Source organism: Stenella coeruleoalba (genome assembly GCF_951394435.1).
Source record: "Stenella coeruleoalba genome assembly, chromosome: 8".
Lineage (NCBI taxonomy): Eukaryota > Metazoa > Chordata > Mammalia > Artiodactyla > Delphinidae > Stenella > Stenella coeruleoalba.
In genome coordinates this window covers 97,618,215-97,639,748 of record NC_137154.1, presented here as the reverse complement: position 1 = coordinate 97,639,748, position 21,534 = coordinate 97,618,215, and the positions used below count along the sequence as shown (strand labels likewise).

The 21,534-nt window shown below is 40.9% G+C and overlaps 1 protein-coding gene across 11 annotated transcripts in view; it reads left to right on the top strand.

Moving 5' to 3' along the window:
• The window catches only part of LOC307190567 (uncharacterized protein), a 394,123-nt gene that overhangs the window by 303,926 nt on the left and 68,663 nt on the right, over positions 1 to 21,534 (top strand). For 10 of the 11 annotated variants that reach the window (XR_013829494.1, XR_013829495.1, XR_013829496.1 and 7 more), the window contains one exon: positions 11,072 to 11,134. Coding sequence is in view for 4 of the 11 variants with exons in the window: in XM_079929808.1 (XP_079785934.1) it covers positions 11,072 to 11,134 (63 nt within the window). In the remaining 7 variants the exon portion in view is untranslated. Of the gene's footprint in view, positions 1 to 2,364; positions 2,441 to 11,071; positions 11,135 to 21,534 lie in introns of all 11 variants that reach the window. The other variant, XR_013829498.1, reaches the window with a different exon arrangement.

The window sequence follows — 21,534 nt, the reverse complement described above, 5'->3', positions numbered from 1 at the left end:
CACTGTATAAATAATCTTTTGCTCCATGTACTCCTCCAGTTTTCCAGAGCTCTTGGCCATCACCTGGGAAGGAACCCCTGCCTTGTCTCCCACGGACACCACCGAGGCCAACCTGGAGCTGCCCATTACAGGAGAGAATGACCCTACTGCTTGTTCATGTTGCTGTGAGGGTAGCCCTGAAAATCATGGAACGAGGCATTAGAGATTTGTCACTCATTCAGTGATGAACCCAGAGTCCATGGAAGTAAAGGCTTATCACTCCCAGGCATGGGGTCAAAGCCATGGCCCGTTGGTAGTTTTCTTTCTCCACCCATTATTCAATTTACCTCATCTTTCTAAAAGTTATGTAAGGAAAGAGAACACGGCTGCTTTTTGGAATACTAGACCTATGAGATAGTAGTACAAATTCCACAAAATAACAGGGTATTTCTAAGGTCAAACAAGTTTGAGAAATTCTGAATATGTCCCCAGTAGAGATACAAGATGTACATGCACATGTCTAAGGCTGCAAAAAATTGAACTCAGCTTTCCCAAAGTTATTTGACTCTAGAACTGTTTTATTTAGTAATATTCATTAGCATCTAGAGTGCCTCTTTTTCTTCTTCAGTACAGTTTGGAAAATGTTATTTTCAGAGGAGCTTCAGTAAATCTTCTATTAAAGGCTGAAGTCTATGTCTTAGATTGAAGAAAAGTTGAACATAGCTTAGATACGACCTTGTAAATAGGGAATACTTGTCTACCATCCCCAGGATTCTTTTCAACAGCCCATTCTTTATTAAGTTGGAGGTCTGCAGGCAGGGGAACTGAAATAAGCATTGGTGTTCTAGTTCATTCATCCAGTAAAGCTCTATTTTCAAGATTAATTCAGAAAAAAGGTTTTTCTTCTTTTTCATTAGACTGGATAGATCTCATGGAAAATCCCTTGAAAATGTTGAAATCGATGCCCTTCCCTCCCCTCTGCCCTTTTGCCTTTCTTTGTAGAGAATAAGTCTGGGTTTGATTTATAACTATTATGGTTTGTATTTGATGGAACCCTGTGGAAACCTATTCGCCAAGGGAAAGAGTAATAACTAGTAGTTTTAGCTGTAATCACAGAAAAATCCTTTCCTGTCCTTCAGTCTTTTCATTGCTCTGTGATCATAAGCTATACCTTTAATGAAACCTTTCTAATAAGTGCTAAGGTTGTGTTCTCTTTCCATAGGTTCTCCAAAGTATGTTTTCTTCCTACTGACAAAATAGTCAGGAAGATAGTGGAAATGGAATCAACTCCATTCATCATATGCTTTATTTTATTCCTCTTCTCAGCGTTCATTGATGAACTTTCTTCTCCAGTCACTGGTTTCCCCTGCATTGCTTCAGAATTTATTCATTTCATACGATGTCCTATTACCTGTGGTGACACAATGCTTTGCAACTGACCTCAATCCATTCATATATGTATTTTCTCTGCCAACTAGAACTTAAAGCTTATTAGAGGTAGGTACAGTAGATTTACATCTTTCGCATTATCTTCAGAGTCTCATTCGTTGTACAGAGTAGACATTCATTTATTTGAATTGATTTAAGAATAATTTCCATGGAGTTGAATGTGAGTGAGGATAGCAGCTCCTCTTTGGGGCTTAATGTCTCTGTGCCTAGAACATAAATGTGGGAGTCCACCTGACCTGAGTTCAAATGCCAGGCCAAAGAAACATTAATGTGTGCCCTTGATCAGGTTACTTCCCTGAGCTTCCATTTCCTATACATAATGGAGAGAGTCTGTCTACCTTTTTTAAAGCACTATTGAGGATAGTAGTTAATAGTTTAAGTTCTGGTGTCAGGCAGATCTGTGTTTGAATCTCATCTCTGCATCTTACTTGCTACATGGCCCTGAGCAAGTTAGTGAGCCTCTCTGAGCTTCATTTCCCTCCTCCTAGAGCTGGGGTCCATCTTAGTATTTATCTCATGGAGTAGTTTGAGTTAAATAAAATAATGCCTGTAAAACTTAGAACGGTACCTCATACCTAGTAAGAATTCAATTAATGTCAACCATTACTATAGAAGAGCCCCTAGCATGCCTGGCACTGGTGGGCTCAAATAAACTTTAGTCCTTTCTCCTGCTAATTCTCATCTTTAAAATAGTTGCCACCAGCAGACACACTTTTTAGACCCGTTGGCTAATGGGACTTCAGCATAACTTTTGTGTATGAGAGGTTCTCTGACTCTTTTAACCTGTCTTAAATGGCACCAAATCTTCTGAAGAAAAGGCTTTTATGCGGGGGAGATCATGAACATCTGGATTAAAAAGAGGTTACATTCTTAAAGTGAGGTGGGTTGGAGATATTTCTTATTAAACATAGCCATTTTGTGATTTGATTTCCCCAGGATATGAATCAGAGAGAAAAAAACTGAAGTTTTGTCCCAGAAAAAAAGGGGAGGACAGGCAGAGGATTTTTCACTGGTAAGGCAATTTACACACTTGTCCTTTTCATAGTGACTCATGGTCTGTGATACATTTCATAGCGATGTCTATGAGTTTCCAAATCTGGAAGAAGACATATCAGCCAAATAAGGGAGAGAGAAGAAAACAGCCTTTTAATCCACCTAGTTACCATTCACAGAGCTTTAGACGTAGAACTCCAACAAATGGCTATTCCAGCACCCCACGTTTAGTCACATCTTTAAACCCATTGAGAGGAAGAATTAGCTAATCACGTCCAAAATATCTTCAGCAGACCAGCAGAGGAATTCAGTCTCTAGCTCCAGTGTTCTAGAAAAAGTTCTTTCTTCCCAATCTCTTCTCTTCCCCAACCCTCCCCCTTTCTTTTTTTTTTTTTTTTTTGCTATAATTTAAGGCTAAATCTTCACTCTTTTTTAGCTTTCATATTGTCTGACCTAAGTCCATCTTAAAATGAGTTTGTAAACTTTTTAAAAAGTTACTAAAGCTTACCCCTTAGTCTTTTTATTTTACTATTTAAGCAGTCTCAACTCATTTAAAAAACTGGCTTAAGTCCAATTTTTTCCCTACTTTACGTAATTTCGGGTTACTATTCTGAGGGTGTTCCCCAGATACTCTAATAATAGAGTAAAAAACACCAGCACTTTGTTATATCCACTTGGGTACCCCCAGGACCTACTGCACTCAGCATACACGTGCTTAAATAAATGTTGAGCGAATGCGTAAATATGGCTTCATGTTTCTATAGCTTCTAATACTTTATTGGAAAACTTTAACTTCCTTAAAAATTTGTCTGAGGTTCTCTTACTTTCACAACAAAAAAAATCTTCCTTTTAGTTTTAAACCCAGTAAGGGATAAAATGGAGACGGGACCTTAAGTCTCCAATTCTCAGTCACATAAGTTTCTTGACTTAACTTGAACATTTTCTAAAGCCAGAGCTGCTGGTGTTTTGAAAAAATACAGACCCCCAAACTCAACTCTATTCTCAGATAATGGAGAGAATGATGGAAGGAGCGCATACCAGTTCTAACATGTCTTTGTTTGTAAATATATCTGAACGTCATGTTATTTTTTTCATTGTAAAATGTGATTTGTTCAATAGCTAGCTTTCCGTCTCCTCTGACCCTGAGCTCCAATTCCACTGCCTTTCTGCAAGCTTATCACTTTTTTTTTTTTCACATAGTGTCTCCATATTTTGTTATGGGCATGAACTATTAGTAGGACGTGACAGGGCACTTTTAAACTCTTCATCAAGATGTACATGGTGCCTTGATTAAATGGTACATGATCAGTGTAAAGGTCTTAGGACACCTCACCACGCAGTCCTTGCTGGTCCAAGACTTCTTTAGTGCTGAAATCAACCAGCTTTACCATTTATTTCATTTACTTTGCTAGAACTGACAAAGGTGGGTATTAAATGATTAGGAGGACAGGGTATCTTGAATTGAGCTCTTTAAAGTCAGGGACTGTGTCAGAAATTCTTACACTCCCTTCCCCTAATCCATGGTCTGGTAGTACAGAGCAGGTGCTTAATACATATTTCTTATATTGAATTGGCATCTATTAGCAAATCCCAGACATCTGAGACTCAGTCTTGACTTTGTACGTAACAATGTGCCCTTGAATAGGTCACTGAGCTTTGTTGTGCCGTCTGTAAAATGGGATATGTATCTACTCTTAAAGAACTAATGAGAGTGTGAGAATTACAGGAAGTTGGGCTTTACAGAATATTGGTTTTGGATTTCACAGACCAGGCGGAGTTCCGTTCTTTAAGTAAATACTTTACAAACTGATGGTCTTTGTGTCATAATCCTCTATCAAGCAAATAATCAAAGCAAAGTGACTCTTGGTGACCTACTTGTGGATTAATATTTGTAATTAGAATGTCATTTTTGACAAATTCCTACAACCCTCAATATCTATTTTTTCCCCTCAATTCACATTCCATTGCTATAGTCTTTATTGTTGAAATGGAATTGTCAGCTTGAAGCTAATTTGAAAAATGGTTTGCTGCAATCTGGGTTCATAAATCTTAACAGGAAGAGCCAAGAGCCAAGTAGCTCAGAGCATTGTGAAATCATTAAATTAGGCTCCTGGAATATATGAGAGTCTTCTACTTTCTCGTCAATCTGAAGCAGAATGCCCAGAAAGAGTGTTTCATAAATGTTAGTGTTGGGCGCTGGATGACCTACGAGCGTATTGCATTTATCAGTGAAGGCAATCTGTATTCTAATGTTGCCTTGTTAAAAAAATAAGTCATTGTAAACTTGAAAATGAACAATAATGATGATTTCTCTCATTTTGTTTCCTCAGTGTTTCTTAAACCGAATGCCTAACACAAAGTAGGCATTAGAATCACCTGGAGGACTTGTTAATTCACAGATAGTTGGATACTATCATCAGAGTTTCTGATGAGGTAGACTTGGAGTGGGATGGGTCCCAAGAATTTGCAATTCTAGCAAGTTTCCTGGTGTTGCTAATGCTTCAGGTCCAAGGACCACACACTGAGAGGAGTTACCTGATCTCCCTTATGATTGCCAAGGCTGATAAAAACAAATATTCCATGAACTGCTCCTCTTTTTCAAACTACTTTACTAAAATGGGACTTTGAAAAGCCATCAGTGGCACAAACCACAGGTGGACATCCATGGGTCAGAGTGTCTATATAGAACTGTGATGAACACTGGAAAAAGAAAGCCAGCTTTTTTTTTTAAGTTAAACTTCTAGCTCCTTCACACTATCATGGTCTTTTCCAAACTTCTTCTTGAGTCATCTGAAAATATGTTACCTGAATCTTTAAATGCAAAAGAAGGAAGATGTGTCTTCATTTTCCCCCAGGTTGTCATTTTTGGTTCCATACTCTCTTTCCCAGAAAATAGACCATGTATTCAGGTATGTATTCAGGTATCTTCTCTTCTTGCTTTAGGATAGACTTAGATCCTAGACAGTAATTCTCTATCAAGCTATTTTAAGTCAAGCCCTTATTTCCTATAGGCACGATGTTATCAATTCAGGGGTTTTTTTGGGTGTATTTTTTGTGTGTGTTTTTTGGTTTTACTGGAAGCCTATTTCATTCCATTCAATTCAACACCCATTGAGTGATTTCATATGCCAAGCACTATTCAGGATGTTCAGGAAAAGGCATGACCAAGATCTACTCAAATTCCTGCCCTTGCAGAGCCTACATTCTAGCAGAGACAGACAGTAAACTTAATACATAAAGCAATATGTTCCTGGTAGTAGATGCTATGGAAAGGAGGAAAATCAAGCAGGATAATAAGGTTTAGGACTTCAGGGGCTGGCAGGAAAGGGTCGTGTGTGCATTTGCAATTTCAAATAGGGTGCCATTTGAGCAAAGACCTAAGACAGGTAGGACTGTAAGCATGTAGTTATCTAGGGAAGAGTGTCACAGGCAGAGAGAACAGCCTGTATGAAGGCCAAAGGGCAGGAGCATGGCTGGCATATTTAAGGAACAGCAAAGAGGACCGTGGGGCTGAAGCAAAGTGTGTGAAGGGGAAGTAGTGATAGATAGGAGAGGTAATATCAAGGCGAGGTCATGATCATGTAATGTTTGGTAGGTCACTGAAAAAGATGTTGGCTTTAATCTGAGTGAAAAAGGAGTCATTGCACAATGCTGACTTTTTAAGAAGGACCTGTTCAAATGTTGTGTTTAGAGAATGCTGAGTAGGGCAAGGATAGGAGCTAAGAGGCTAGTTACAAGGTTATGCCAGTAACCCAAGCAAGAGATGATGTGGCTTGGGCCATGTGTTGACTGATCAGTACAGGTGGTGAAAAGCAGTTAAATTCTATATATTTTGAAAGTAAAGTGCAACAGGATTTCATGAGAGATTGGATGTAGAATGTTAAAGGAATCCAGGTGTTGGCCTGAGAAGCTGCAAAGATGAAATTGCTATCAGTTGAGATGTAAAAGACTGTAGGAAGAGCAAGTTTGTGGAGAATGTTGGGATTTTGATTTTGGGTATACTGAGTTTGAAATGACTATTAGATACCTGATGGGAGATGTAGAGTTGGTTGCTGGTCACGCACATATGGGGCTTATGAGAGTATGCGGAGTACGTTTGGGCTAAAGGTGGAGTCATCAGCTTGTCAGTATTGAAAGTTTTGAGGCTGAATGAGACGATCAAGGGAGTGGGTGTAGATAAAGCAGAGAAGAAGAAAAGGACTCAACCCTGGGATTCTCTAGCACTAAGAGGTCAAGAAGGAAAAGAGACACCACCAAGGAGAGATTGAGAAGGAGTGGACCATCCAAGGAGAAAAACTGGGAGGCTTTGGTGTCCTAAAAACCAAGAGAAGGAAGTGTACCAGTTAGAGGGGAGTGAAAAATAGTGTCGGATGCTGCTGCTGGGTCAAGTAAGATGAAAACTGAAAATTTACTATTGAATTTCACAACTAGAGAACATCAGTAACCTTGACAAGAACATATCTGGTGGCATGGTGATGGTTAAGGTCTGCTCTAAATAGTGTAAGAGGGTGATAGAAGAAGACTTGGAAATGGTGAGGAAAGACAACTCTTGAAGTTCCTGCCAACGAAAGCACAGAAATGGGAGGGAAACAGGTGAGGAAAGTGGGGTCCTGCTAAGGGTGTGTTGGTGGAAGTGGTGGTGTTTGTGTTTGTTTGGGGTTGGGAGAAATAATGATACAGTTGTGCGATGATGGAAGTGATCCAGTAGAAAGGGACAGATTAGTGTTTTAGGAAAGATAGGAAGGATTCCTTAAGCAATTTCATTGGGTCTGCAAATAGTGATGGTATCTAGAATCCAGGTGGAATATTCGGCATCCCAGAAATCAGGGATTTTTATCTATGGTAACAGGCATGTTTAGGGGGGAGTAATGCTGGTGGGGCAATAGGTGTAGTTGTCGAGACCATGTGTAAAATCCCTTTTGATTGTTTCAGTTTTTTCCATGAGGGAAGAGCCAACATTATCTCGTAAAATATCAAAAATGATTCAAAAGAAAATACAGCCCACATGTATGCCTCTTCAAATATTTATTCAGAAAATAAAACAAAGCCAAACACAATATGAAAAATATGCAATAAATGTTTCATTTTAGGAGCTTTTCTAAATGAACTGAATTGACTGAGGTTTTTGAATAGAGATGTACTATCTTTTCAAGTAGGGACTCTTCCTGACGAATGTCTCTGTATCAAGCATAGGCATTCTTTGTTGCTCTACTGGCCTTCACATTTATTTAAAATTAGGGATATTTGTATAGAAATCTTTATTTGCCAGTTCAATGTGCGTGAATGTCTACGTATGACATTTTTTCAGATGGTGAATGTGGGTAGAACGTCTCCATGAGAACTCTTCTACAGTGATCTCTTGCTCTCCATTTCAACAGTATGGGTGATCACTACCGTCTTGTCAGTGGGGTCAGTTTGACATTTTGTAGCTATTGGCTGCAGTTCTTAAGCAGATATTAATAGGAGTTATAGCCATTCTTATTTATGATGAGGTCATAAACTTAATCAGAGATAGGAAGCACCTATATGATTAAAAAAAGAGAGATAATGGGCCCTTTAAATAGTTTCCTCTCTGGGGTAAAAACATATGTCACTTTCTGGAGGATTGAAACTGTATCTTAGTATACAGTATCAGTGCTTTGTATCTTAGTGCTTTGCTTGAACAAAATTTGAAAAACATAATTCAGAAGGCATTCCATAATGTTTTACAGTGATAATAAAAAATACTTATGTAAAATGGATGGTTAGAAAATACTCATTGGGGTTCTTCATATTGGGGAACAAGTGAGTTTGAAGCAGAAGAAAATAACCATAGTATTCAACTCATAGGGTTGTAGGGAAAGTGTAATGATATTGCCCATATAAAGTTCTTGTTACAGTAGATGGCTCATGTAAGTGTCCAGTAAATTATTATAGTAGGTATAAGGTGATGGGGTTCCATTGGAAAGATACAACAAAATTTTCAAAATTAAGGGACTGCTCTTAGTTAACTGTGGTTTTTCTTCTTTTGGGGGGTGTCAGGGGGAGGGTGGCAGAAAGTTATTAACAGCCCAACATTGCTTTATGAGAACCAACTTTTAGCAGTAGGAGCATATAGGGGCCAAGTGAACAAGAAACGATCATTCAGCTTTTATGTGCCAGGGCCTATAGTAAGCATCTAATGTATACATTTTATTTGGTCCTTACGAAAGACCTGCACAGTAAGTTGTATTAACCCAATTGTATGGATGAAGGAATTGAATTGGGGAGAAACGTTCAAGTGCTACAACAGGAAAACTCTCTGCAAAATTTTAAGTAAATTAAAAGACTGACCCCATCAACTAAGCTGCTCACAAAAGAGCAATATCCTTACCAAGATCACAATGTGATTTGATTCCTAAGCTCCCAGTCTCACTATACAGGTTATTGAATAGCTCATCTAAATCCAACTCAAATCCAAATGCCTGTTGCTGGCTTGGTCAGAATCAAGGAGTCAGCTTAGTTTGCTATCTTTCATGGCATTCAGTTCATGCTTCCAAACAAGTATGTAGAAATGGTTCACACTTTGGTATTAAAAGGTTGAAGACAAAAGGAACATCTCATCTTCTGTCACCTGAGGGAAAAAACTCTTCCCATTCCCGAAAACTACAACATAATTTCCTTGGAACCTGGTTGCATTTCATACTCAAACTAGTAACACTCTGGTTGATGAGAAAGAGAACATTCACTCTCTCTTCCTAGAGGAATGCTGAAATTGAAAGAACAAAAAACCCAAAAAGAATATCCAACCCAGTAATTGATATCTAGTCTCATAGTCTGTCATACAGAGTGAAGTAAGTCAGAAAGAGAAAAACAAATACCGTATGCTAACACATATATATGGAATCTAAAAAAAAAAAAAAGTTCTGAAGAACCTAGGGGCAGGACAGGAATAAAGACCCAGACGTAGAGAATGGACTTGAGGACACGGGGAGGGGAAGGGTAAGCTGGGACGAAATGAGAGAGTGGCACGGACATGTACACTCTACCAAATGTAAAGTAGATAGCTAGTGGGAAGCAGCCACATAGCACAGGGAGATCAGCTCGGTGCTTTGTGACCACCTAGAGGGGTGGGAGGGAGACGCAAGAGGGAGGAGATATGGGGATATATGTAAATGTATAGCTGATTCACTTTGTTATACAGCAGAAACTAACACAACACTGTAAAGCAACTATTCTCAAATAAAGACGTTAAAAAAAAAAAGAGCATTAAAAAAAAAAAAGAATATCCAACCCAACTTAAAAACTTTTCTATTCAGAACAAAAGAAAATCCAGTAGAACAATAATTTCCTTTTTTCAAGGGGAACCAAATGGTGGTATCTTGGTTTTAGCAGCTTTCTGGAGAATTCTTCATTCATGGTAATCAATTGATTAACACTGAGCAGCTCCATTTGTGCAGGAAGCAGGAATAGTTTGGCTGGCAGAACAACTTACAAAATTCTGTTCATGAATATTACGTAAATTCAGTCAATTCCCTCAATAACGAATATGTGCGATATAATATTTTACACCTGAGTTTAATCCAAAACAAAAAAAGAAAACACCAGCGTTTTGAAAAAAAGTTAATGTGGAAATGTCAAATCACTAGCTCTTAACCTTCTCAATTTTTTTGTTTTTTCTTAAGATAGGAAGGTGTAAACTCTCCACTCAGTCTATAGCCGCCTGAAATAGGAAAAATGATGCCAGGACATCAAAAAAAGGTTTTTTTCCTTTCTATAACCTGAGGTGGGGCGATGGGAAGTTCTCATCTGAGAAGGGACAGGAGAATTTCCTGCATTTCCATTATGAGTTTAGTATGAGAATAACTACGTGCAAATATATGAAGGATGCATACTTTTCGGTGGGCAAAACCAAAATCATTCATCCATGTCCACAAAGACCAGTTTAGAGAAATTGAAGCTAGTTTTAGCACAGAACTTAATGGCTAAAAGGGTAGATAAAGACAGAAATTAGTTACTAAGAGGAATCATGATTTTCTTTTTCCCCAAAGAACTTAAAAATCTGTATAGGCTCCATCTTGGATAACCTAGGTGCCCTTCTACCTGGAGACAGGATTCAGCAGGAATGATTCTCATGGGCACAGAGGATCCTGGGAAAGTCTTCCTTCCTCCCTGTCTCAGGACTTGTGTATACAGTGTATAGGCTTTATACTACAAATGAAACTTCATTTCACTTGTTTGACAATTTCTCATTGCCCAGTGGCCAACTCACTTGTTCCTTTTGGCTGATTGCAGAAGGGCTGCAATCCCTCGAGAGGAGAAAGACAATGAGAGGGCAGAGACCCAACCCAGCTTCCTCCAGCTTTAGTCCACTTCATTTGAGGAGTCTATGACTCATCCCTGAGTCCCCCCGCCCCAAGCAACTTCCATCAACTCATAGTCCCCAAATGTGTTGTTGAACGTTTTCTTTAGTGGTGCCAGCTTGTTCTGAGATTACAGGGAACGCCGATTTTATTAGAGTTCTTTCAACAAACTCGTTTAATTGTTGCTGCCCTTTGGCAAGTGCTGAGTCACTCTCAGTGCTTCATAGCATTCCAGGAACACCTCATCCTTCTAACTTTCCTTTTTTTTTTTTTTTATGTCTTCCTTTTGTTTGGTTTAGACCAAGCCTCTCCTCTTTTTTCCCCAACAGACTTGTCTTTGGAAAAGACTCAGAAGAGCCAGTAAACTTGGCTTCTTCAGTTCTGCTTCTCATGTGAGTATAATTTACATTTCTAACTATTATGCAAGTGTCATTAAACAGCATATTTCCCCAGGTTTTTGTGGAAGAACTGCTTGTTTGATCTTTGCGACGCTAGCACTCTTTTAGAATTAACCACGGAAAAACTTGATGACACTTCCGTGCTTCTTGTAAAATTCATCTTCGGGGTAATTTTATGGTGTGTGTTTTCCCCCTTGAAAGTTTTAAAGAGCTGGATTTCTCTCTCTTTACAGAGTGTTCTAGCAGCTGTGTCTCATTTGCTTTTGCAAGGGCATTGGAAGAAATTGCTATTTTGGAAACTCCTTAACATATGGGATAATTGTGTACAGCACTTTACAGTTTGCACAGTACTTGCCCATTATTTTACCTAGTCATTTCTCATAGAAGCCCAGGACATATTATTTACATTTTCCAAAAAGAGAAATAGAGGTCCTGAATAAATAGCAGGAGCTTGGCAGGACAATTTATCTCACTCTGGAATTAATCAATAGATTAAAATCTCTTCCTTCAGATCCTTTAATACCCATGACCAGAAAGCCTCATGCTTTTAGACCAACACACCCACTGTGCATCTGAGGAATATGTGGTCCACTAGCTTTAGGTCTGCCCTAACAAAAAGCTATCGGAGTGATGGGACGTTGGGAACTGTGCTGTTGAACTGCTTTTATTAAAAGTGATGCAGTGGATGGCTAAAAGCACTGGTTCCAGGGTCACGCTGCCTGGGTTTAAATCCAAGTTCCAACCTTTATCAGCTGTGTGACACTGGATGCATTACTTGACCTTTCTCAGCCTCATTTTTCTTATCTGTAAAGTGGGAATATTAGTTGCTCCTTCTTGGAATTATTGTGAGGCTGAATTGACCGAATTCATGTAAAGCTCTAAGCATTGCACCTAGCACAGAGTAAGCCCTCAGGAAATGCTAGCTGTTACCAGGCTGTGATTCAAAAGGTGGCTCTCTGGGTCATTTTTTCTGAGATTCATTTAAGTTGATTTGTTTCATGAAATTACACAAATGGCTCAGTCAAGACCGGAGATAGTTGGCAGTCGTAAGAGGTGGTTGGTGGGGTAGACAGACCTTATACTAGTACTTCCTCTGCTCTTAAGAGCTGTGATCATCATAACTTCTCAGTCTCTGTGTCATTCTCTTTAAAGCACAAAGCTGCAACGCTGTTCCTCCCAAATAATATGGGATTTTGACAAAGATCCCTATTCACTAGTACCCACTGTATTTCATCCTAGTACTTTTGAAATGGTAGCACACAAAAAAGACAAAAGATGACATTGGTTTTCTTACAGTTCCGGGCAGAAGTAAGGTATAGAGGAAATAGCAGGGATCTGCCTAGTTGCAAATGTTCTCTTGTTGGAAGAGTTTGCTGGGTAAACTGGGCAGAGCACTTTGCTTCTCTGTGCCTCAGTTTCCCCAACTACAAAGAGGAATTATAATACCCACAGGATGATCAGCCTGTCCCCCATTTGCTGGGACTTTCCCATGGCAAGTGCCGCATCCCCAGAACCTCCTCGATCCTGGGGAGACCGGGATGGTGGGTCACCCTGAATATCTGCCTCTCATCTTACTGGGGTCACCATAAGGGCAGTGGATATGAATGTGCTTTGAAATTTCATGGGCTGAACAGTATAGGCAACCCAAATCTGAACACCTAAGTTCCCAGAATAGTGCTGTGGGTTACTGGAAGAAAAACATGGTAATACAGTATATCGTTTCTTAAGAAAGAATATCACACTTTTGGGCTTCCCCGGTGGCGCAGTGGTTGAGAGTCTGCCTGCCGATGCAGGGGACACGGGTTCGTGCCCCGGTCCGGGAAGATCCCACATGCTGCGGAGCGGCTAGGCCCGTGAGCCATGGCCGCTGAGCCTGCGCGTCCGGAGCCTGTGCTCCGCAGTGGGAAGAGGCCACGACAGTGAGAGGCCCGCGTACTGCAAAAAAAAAAAAAAAAAAAAAAAAAAAAAAGAATATCATACTTTAATTCTTGGTACATATTTTATAAACTGCTTAGAAATATATGATGTGACTGGCAAATTCCACTAATGTATATATCGTGTTTTACATCATTCTTAAATGTTTAAATACATGTAATTGAAAGTATACAAAGGCGTATTCATATAAAACAGGACAATTACTTTCACATCACTACAAAGATAATTTGCATTGGAAAAATCTCCTTTGAAACATCTTTACTGCCTGAAAAGTTCAGTTTTGCACCCAAGGCATATTTTTGAAAGGATTACCATTTACAATAAATGGATTAGTGATTTGTCTTCGAAAACTTCAAAGGAAAACAAGATAGTCTGGGGAAGATAATGTAACTGACCATCTATTTGGTATTTGCAAAAGAAGTACACACCAAAGGATAATAGTCTATTACTGGGAATTAACTTGAGGCAGCAGCATCAGTGTTTAAAAGATGTGCAAAAAAAAAATTTTTTTTTTTTGGCTGCATTGGGTCTTAGTTGCGGCAAGTGGGATCTTTGCTGAGGCACGCGGGATCTTTTGTTGCGTGGGCTCTTTGTTGTGGTGTGCGGGCTTCTCTCTAGTTGTGGCATGCGGGTTTTTCTCTTCTCTAGTTGTGGTGCACAGGCTCCAGAGAGCATGGGCTCTTTAGCCTGTGGCACATGGGCTCTAGTTGAGGCGCACAAGCTCAGTAGTTGTGGCACGCAGGCTTAGTTGCCCCGCAGCATGTGGGATCTTAGTTCCATGACCAGGGATCAAACCCATGTCCCCTGCATTGGAAGGTGGATTCTTTACCACTGGACCACCAGGGAAGTCCCAAGATGTGCAGAAATATTAACTGAAGTACACACTCAGGAATTAGAGTAGTTTCCCCAAGATGATTCATTTAGTTTTCTTTCATATCATATAGAGAGTGCACTTGAGTGGAACTTCAAAATGTACAAGTATGCATTTGTTTGGAAATTCAGAGTTTTTTTGATGGACTTTTATTTGTGTTTTACCTAGAGGCATCCAACCAGAATTCAAGCCAGTGTAAAGTCTGTAAGTGAGGCTTTTTGTAGACATGAGTAACAATATAAATAATACAATAATATGTATTAGTAAATACAGTGATATATATTAGTAGAAGCATAAAAACAAGTTCAGTCAAACTCAGTTGCTTACATTAATAGAGAAAAGTAATATTTATCTTAAAAGTTAGACTTCTAAAATATAACAGCTTGTTTTCTGCTTGGCTTTTAAAATGGAACATGTAAACCTCTAAAAAGATATTAAGATACTTGAAGACCCTGAACGTGTCACAGAGTTTTTCTTTATCTACCCCAGAGGACCTACTGCAGCCTTGGGTACGTGACAGATGCTCAGTAAAATCTTGTTAACTTATATTGAGTGTTCTATGTACTAATAATAATTCAAAATAACATAATGAAACCGGAGTGAAAAGGGCATGGTCTACCATTCTACGTTCAAATTTTTCCCAAGGAATGAACTACTTTGCCTCTCAGACAGAAGCAAAGAACTCATTCAAAAGCAGAGCTGAAGGCTGATGGAGTTATTGTTGTTTATATTTCCCTGGACAGAGGAGTAATTCTGTTGGCTTCAAAGGCCTTTTCTTCTACCTTCCATCACGACATGCTCGTGCAGGAAGAAGCCTTCATCCTATTCCTACATTTTACAAATGGAAACCCAGAGGAGGGAACAATGTGCCCCAGGTCAGATTCAGACCTTCCCAGATATTTGTTAACCTGAATTTAACTTTTCCAAATTTCACCAAACAGCTGTAGGGACTTTTCTTGGCCCCTTTTTAGTCCAGGAGACTCCCTCCTCCCTCTTCCTTGCCCTCCCATCCATTATTATCCCAATGCCGCTGCTCCTTAAACAACTCCACCGCCTTCTGTCACTTTCCAATGGCATTTTGTTTGCTCTCAGACGACACACTTGAACCTCCCCTCCAAGGTCTCAAGCTAAAGGAATCTTCTAGATTACCCGAAGTGGAATATAAATTGAAGGGCCATTCCTGCATTTCTTCTTAGGCCTGCAGCCTTGGAAACAGTGATGCATAGCTCCGGGCTTGTACTGATTACCCTCAAGCTTCAGTAATGCGAGTCAAGGCTTTGCTTTATGGTTAATTTAGCTGATGATGAGAGCAAGCTGAAACTTGTGAGGACAGACATAAGTTGGAACAAACCGAGGTCATAGCTTGAGCAGAACCTCCAAGAAAACAGATTGCCTGTGGCTCTTAGAGAGCATCCTTTCCCCAACAGTAGTGAGGCAGACCGAAAGCAGAAAAATGACAGTCTCCTTTGAGGGGCATATGAGGGCACAAAGATTTTTCAAAACTCAGCCCCACAGAGAGGAAATCTGCTTGATATTTATTCAGGCCCCTTTCTTTTAAATCTTGATTACCCTTGGCTCAGCTAGGTGCTAAAATTTATGCACCAGCGACAGGTGATTCTTACGTAAGGATGGAATCTTGGGTGTGATAAATTTGGTCTTGAGACATCTCAGCTCGCTTGCTGCAGATGGCAGTGTCATGATGGCAGAGTTAGAGAGGGGTGTCCTGCTGGGCTGTGGGCTGTCTGTGAAATGGCTACTCAGTTCAGAACTGTCTGAGCCAATTCCTTGAGCCTCAAGGTCATGACCAAGGGGCTCAGCCCAACTATAGGGTTGACATTCATTCTAGCAACGTTCTTTCCTGCCCCCTTAGACACTCCTGCTGACTCACTCCTACTCAAAAGTCCAACAAGAATCAGGTAATCTGTGTTCTTTGTGAATATCTTTGTAATTTGAGGTCTTTGTCTGTTGTGATTAACCGTTGTTAGGCGTGAACTCTACGTTTGTAAGGAATTGCATATACTCCAGAATTTGCATCAACCTGGTTGGTTTGGCCAAAGAGGTATTTTTACCCACTACATCCCTGTCGGGTCCTGCAACTTTCAGGGCACAGGTTCTTAGCCTTTGTTTTGAGGACTCTGGAAATCCCCCCAAAATGCACATACACACACAAATTGTAAACATACGTGTCTCTTTTTAGGGAGACCAGCTTTCCTAAAATTATCAGCAGTCTGAGATCCGACAAGTAGTAAGAGTCGCTATTGTAGCTGAAGGAAATGTTCTGGGGCATCCTTCGTCCTTTTCAAATAGATTTCCCACTTTGAATTTTAGATGGAACTTGATCAGAGGGTGGCCACATCAGGCAAGCTTTGGAGTCACATCGCCTTGATTCTGGCTTAGACCCTGGCTCTACATTTCCTGACTGTGCGAGCCTAGACATGCCACTTCTGTATGCCTCCCATCCTCACTTAGACAACAGATAAAACGGGGAAGATATCACCTACTTTGTTATGCTATTGTGGGAATTAAATGAGAATATATATAAATCTTGTGGTATACCTGGCATTTGTTTACTGTTCAATCAACTGTAGCTAGCAGTGGTAGGAGTCGCGTGGAACTCATGTCTCTAGAGCACGTGGGGTGATGCCCAATGTCATGTGTCTTCTACCTTGCTGCAGTTTAAACCTATATCCTGTCTTTATCTAATCACTGAGTCGTCAGCTGCCATTTCATGTTCTTCATAAGCATCAACACGGTTTACCCACCACTCTTAAGAAATGTCACATTCCCGTCCTCTAGCACACCTCTCATGGGAAAAAGAGTGAGACTAACTGGCATTAAACTCCTGGAATCCCATTTTACAAGTGTTACTTTCTTCAGAAAAATCACAGTTTACTAATTTTAACGATTCTTCAAAAGGGGATATATCATGTATATTTTAGCTAGGGACATTTCTTTCTTACCTTTATGTGCAATAACTTACTTCATCTTCTAGCACATAGTAAGTACTGGTCAATAGTTGCTGAATGAATGAAAAAGTAAATCTTAAACTAAAAACAAGGGACGTATGCATGAGAACATTAGCTCTTTTCCTAGTCATTCTCTCGTCCATCCTTATTCCCCCATACTTCTTCTCTAAAGACCCCCACAAGCACGACTCACCTTGGAAACTACGGAAAAGGTTGGCTCTATCTGAGGACATGTATCATCCTGGTATCATATGCTGCTTTTCATTGTGGGATTCGAGGCCAACAGTATCCAATCTCAGTCTCTCTTTTTAAAACTGATATTTCTGTAGCAAGTGTAAAATCATCCTAAATGGGGAACCCCATTTTTTTTTATCCTAGAGATGACAGTTTTTTGAGATTGGCCAAAAGAAATTTTTGAAGAGAGAATGCACTCAGTAAAAAAGCTGTGTTTATGAAACTGTCATGCAAGCTAAATGTGATGCGCTGGAAAAACAGGATGGTAAATTTCACTCTGCACCCATGAGATCTATGTCTCAACTCTATGGATAAATACTATTCAAGCGTATGTAAAAATTCTTCCTGTATATATGCATTTTTGTGGGTCTAGCTCATCGCCTAATCCACAGAAGTTACTTAATAAATATTTGTTGAATGGATGATTCATATTATATTTTTATTATAATATAAATAACTTATTATTTATATCATTCCAATAAGGAAAGTACAGTAGTTCTCCATGTAATTTTTTTTTTTTTTTTTTTCTGCGGTATGCGGGCCTCTCACTGTTGTGGCCTCTCCCATTGCAGAGCACAGGCTCTGGACGCACAGGCTCAGCGGCCATGGCTCACGGGCCCAGCCACTCCGCGGCATGTGGGATCTTCCCGGACCGGGGCACGAACCCGTGTCGCCTGCATTGGCAGGCGGACTCTCAACCACTGCGCCACCAGGGAAGCCCCGCTCCATGTAATATCTTTATGGACATATATTTCTGAAGCTCAGCTGACTGATAAACCATTAAAACAAAGTATCTTCTACACCTCTTTTCTATGACAGCTAGAAATTTTCGAGAAGATGGGTGTAAGGCTGTTGAGCGAGCGTGCATTGCTGTTCAGTGTGTTAGCAGTAGAGTTTCGCCATTACACCCATTCAGATAGAACAATACTTAAGAAGCCAACAGCAGTCTTGTGGGCGTGCCCCCTTCCCTGTTTCTCTCAACCTTACATTTTTCATAAGAGAAATAACAAGCAGAATCAGAATGGCACTGGCCTGCCTGACTTAGGGCTCAGACCATGTAAGTGCAGCAGCACATTCAGCAAGAAGTCTCTGGAGCCTCTTGTCACAGGTGGGGAGACTTACCTGAGAAGTTAGGGGAAAGGTAGCTGTGTGGCCAGAAGAGCTCCCTCTAGCAGCCAGTTTCCTCGTGAGGCGTAATTGCATCTGCGTCATTGGCATCCGGAAGGCAGTGGTTATGTGGGAGAACCATAGAAATAGGGAGGTCACTAGAGTGAAAGGTAATGAAACAGAAAGACATTATTCCCCAAAGGAACTGTATCTTTCTTTCCTCTTTCCTTTATTGCTACCCCAAGCTCTGTGTTCACCTTTGATTACTCAGAACTCTATCTCAGGTGTGTTTTCCCACATCCCCACCGATGCTGCTCTTTCATCCTCCTTGTCTTACAAAAGCACCTAAGCAAACACATGGCATCGGTCCTTCCTTACCTTACATTTCTTTTAGGGATTGAGAAAAAGTAATCAACATTTATCGGGCATCTATAGGGGCCAGGTAATTTTACTCAGTCTCCAACTCAGCAGGTTTTAGATGAGGAAAAATAAGTATGAGGAAGTTAAGTAACTTATCCAGAGCTGCCACCTAAGTGGTGAAACTGGGTTTGAAACCCTTGGCTGTCAAGCCTCTGCATTTCTCCATGGTCCTCAGGACAGATAGAAAATCCCGAGAAACTGAATACAAGGATATGCTTGGAGATACAGAGCATTCAGTTTGAAGATTTACGTTTTTACTTCCTTGAATTTCTTCTTTACACAGACTCACACGGAGAGGCTCTCATCTGTGTACCCGTATATGTGAGTTTAAGCCTTCTCCCATCTTCCTACTCAGACAACAGCAAAGGTTCCATTTCACAGTTGTGGAGATCAGGGTCTATGACTGCGCTTCTGGTGTCGGGCAGACCAAGACTGTCATGGGAGGTGAAAAAGTAGAAGAGGGGTGTATCGTGGTGCCAGACCAAAGAGTTGTGTGTGACCGAATACTGGAGCACTTTGGTTTTCCTCTTGCCCATGTTGGTGTTCGGAGTCACTGTGCTTGAGTTTGAATTTAACTCAATAATATAACCCATTTGGGGGTTCCTTTTTCTTTTTTTTTTTTTTTTTCTTTTTTTTTGCGGTACACGGGCCTCTCACTGTTGTGGCCTCTCCTGTTGTGGAGCACAGGCTCCGGGTGCGCAGGCTCAGCGGCCACGGCTCACGGGCCCAGCCGCTCCGCAGCACGTGCGATCCTCCTGGACCGGGGCACGAACCCACGTCCCCTGCATTGGCAGGTGGACTCTCAACCACTGCGCCACCAGAGAAGCCCTGGGGGTTCCTTTTTCAAGTAGCTTCATTCAGTGTTGAAGTGCCTGTGCTCCTGTCTTGATAATCTCTCAAATTCCTTCCTCCTCAACCTCACTCCCTGCCACTCTTCTCTACTGAGTTTGAATCCCTGGTACAGGATAGTACACTGAATGCCAGGTGTAAGTCAACAGGTATCTCTGTGAAAATCAGGAAAAACAAAAGCTTACCACTTCCCAGTACTTGTTAAAACATCCCGAAACAGGGCTTCCCTGGTGGCGCAGTGGTTGAGAGTCCACCTGCCGATGTAGGGAACACGGGTTCGTGCCCCGGTCTGGGAAGATCCCACATGCCGCGGAGCGGCTGGGCCCATGAGCCGTGGCCGCTGAGCCTGCGCGTCCGGAGCCTGTGCTCCGCAACGGGAGAGGCCACAACAGTGAGAGGCCCGCGTACCGCAAAAAAACAAACAAAAAAACAAACAAAAAACCATCGCGAAACAGCTTGTGGGCTGGTGCCAAGGTCAAGGAGGTGAGCCCACACTTGTGATCAGTCAGATGGGAATGTTGGGGTTTCTTGGCTGGATGTGTGTCAATATCACTGTGTATAGAAGATGTCTGTCTGCTGTACCAGCGTTTGCCATCACACTAAACCATCAATTTAAAGACTGACTAATGTCCTGAGCACATTTGTCTTTACAAGAAGTTCCTTGCTTCAGGGGCAGATGAATTTTTGTCTATGATTCTTTGGTCTCCTGTTTCCTTTCCTGGTCTCTCCCTGATCACCTCCTGTCTCCTTCATGCCTCTCTGCACCTCTGCACGAGGAATTGTACTCTCTCCTTGCCCGTTGGCAACATCAGCATACATGCAGTGCCTCGTACACCGTCCGTCTTCCCTGCTAAAGTGGACATTCCACGCAGACCTGTTTTCCCACTCATATATAATTCATCTGCCAAGTACATGGCTTGCATAAACTAGGCATTCAGTAAATGTTTGTTGAATGAATGCAAGGTAGAATGAATAGACACGCACATTAGTTTATTTTGCTGCGTGTTTGGCTTCACTGAACCATTTGGATTTTTTTCTTTTCAGTGTCATTCATTCTTACTGCCCTTCTGCCTTCCTCAGTCAATATTTATTGAGAGTCTTTGCTGTGTCAGTCACTGGGCTGTATGTCAGCATGAGTGAGACATGGTCCCTACCTCCTTGGAAGGTCCAGAGTGTGTTGTACTGATTATGTTGGTTCTGAGTCAGGCAGCCATACTTGATGAATCACCGGCCACGGGGAGTGGAGCCTTGACGTGGCTGTTTGTGAGAGGATGCAGAGGAGGAAGACATCATCCCGACCTTGAGACTCTCACAGCTCATAGGGTAGTGAACAAATAAAGACCTGAAATATATAGGATAATATATGCCCAGCAGTAGGAAATGGTGGGGTACGATAGAAATGGCTGGGGTGTCCTGCAGAGGTAAAATAATAAAATTTTCTCCCTGGTACAAAATCTCCTTGATACTTTATACAGTACATAATTTATATAACAAATATTTTTTCTGTACTACTATGTGCTTGACATTATGCCAGGGCTGGGCACATGGCAATGCAAAGGAAAAGCGTGAAACTTGCTTCTAGGAAGGTGCAAGCCAAAACACAAAATGGAAGTAAGGATGAGTGAGCAGAAGTGAGTGAGAGAGAAGAAAGAAGGGATGGGGATGGGAAGAAAGAGACCAAATCGAAGAGCTCCTGGTCAGTCCCCTTCTTTTAGGTCCAAAGAATTCCAAAGATGGGGCCTTTAAACTCAGGAATGTTAGCTTTCTCCCTTAGACATTTTTTTTCGAGAAAGAGCTTGACACTTTTGAGGTGACAGAATGTGAACTTAAAAAAATAGAAATATGAGAAATGTCTAAATAACTCCAGCAGTCTAAGTTATTGGAGGCTAGCTTATTTCCAGGTGACTTAACTCTGACCTAAGATTTCCAAAGAATTTTCAGATTTAGCCATCTCTACTATCCATACACTATCAACCATTTAAACAAAGTTTTAAGTCTGTTTCTACTTTCAC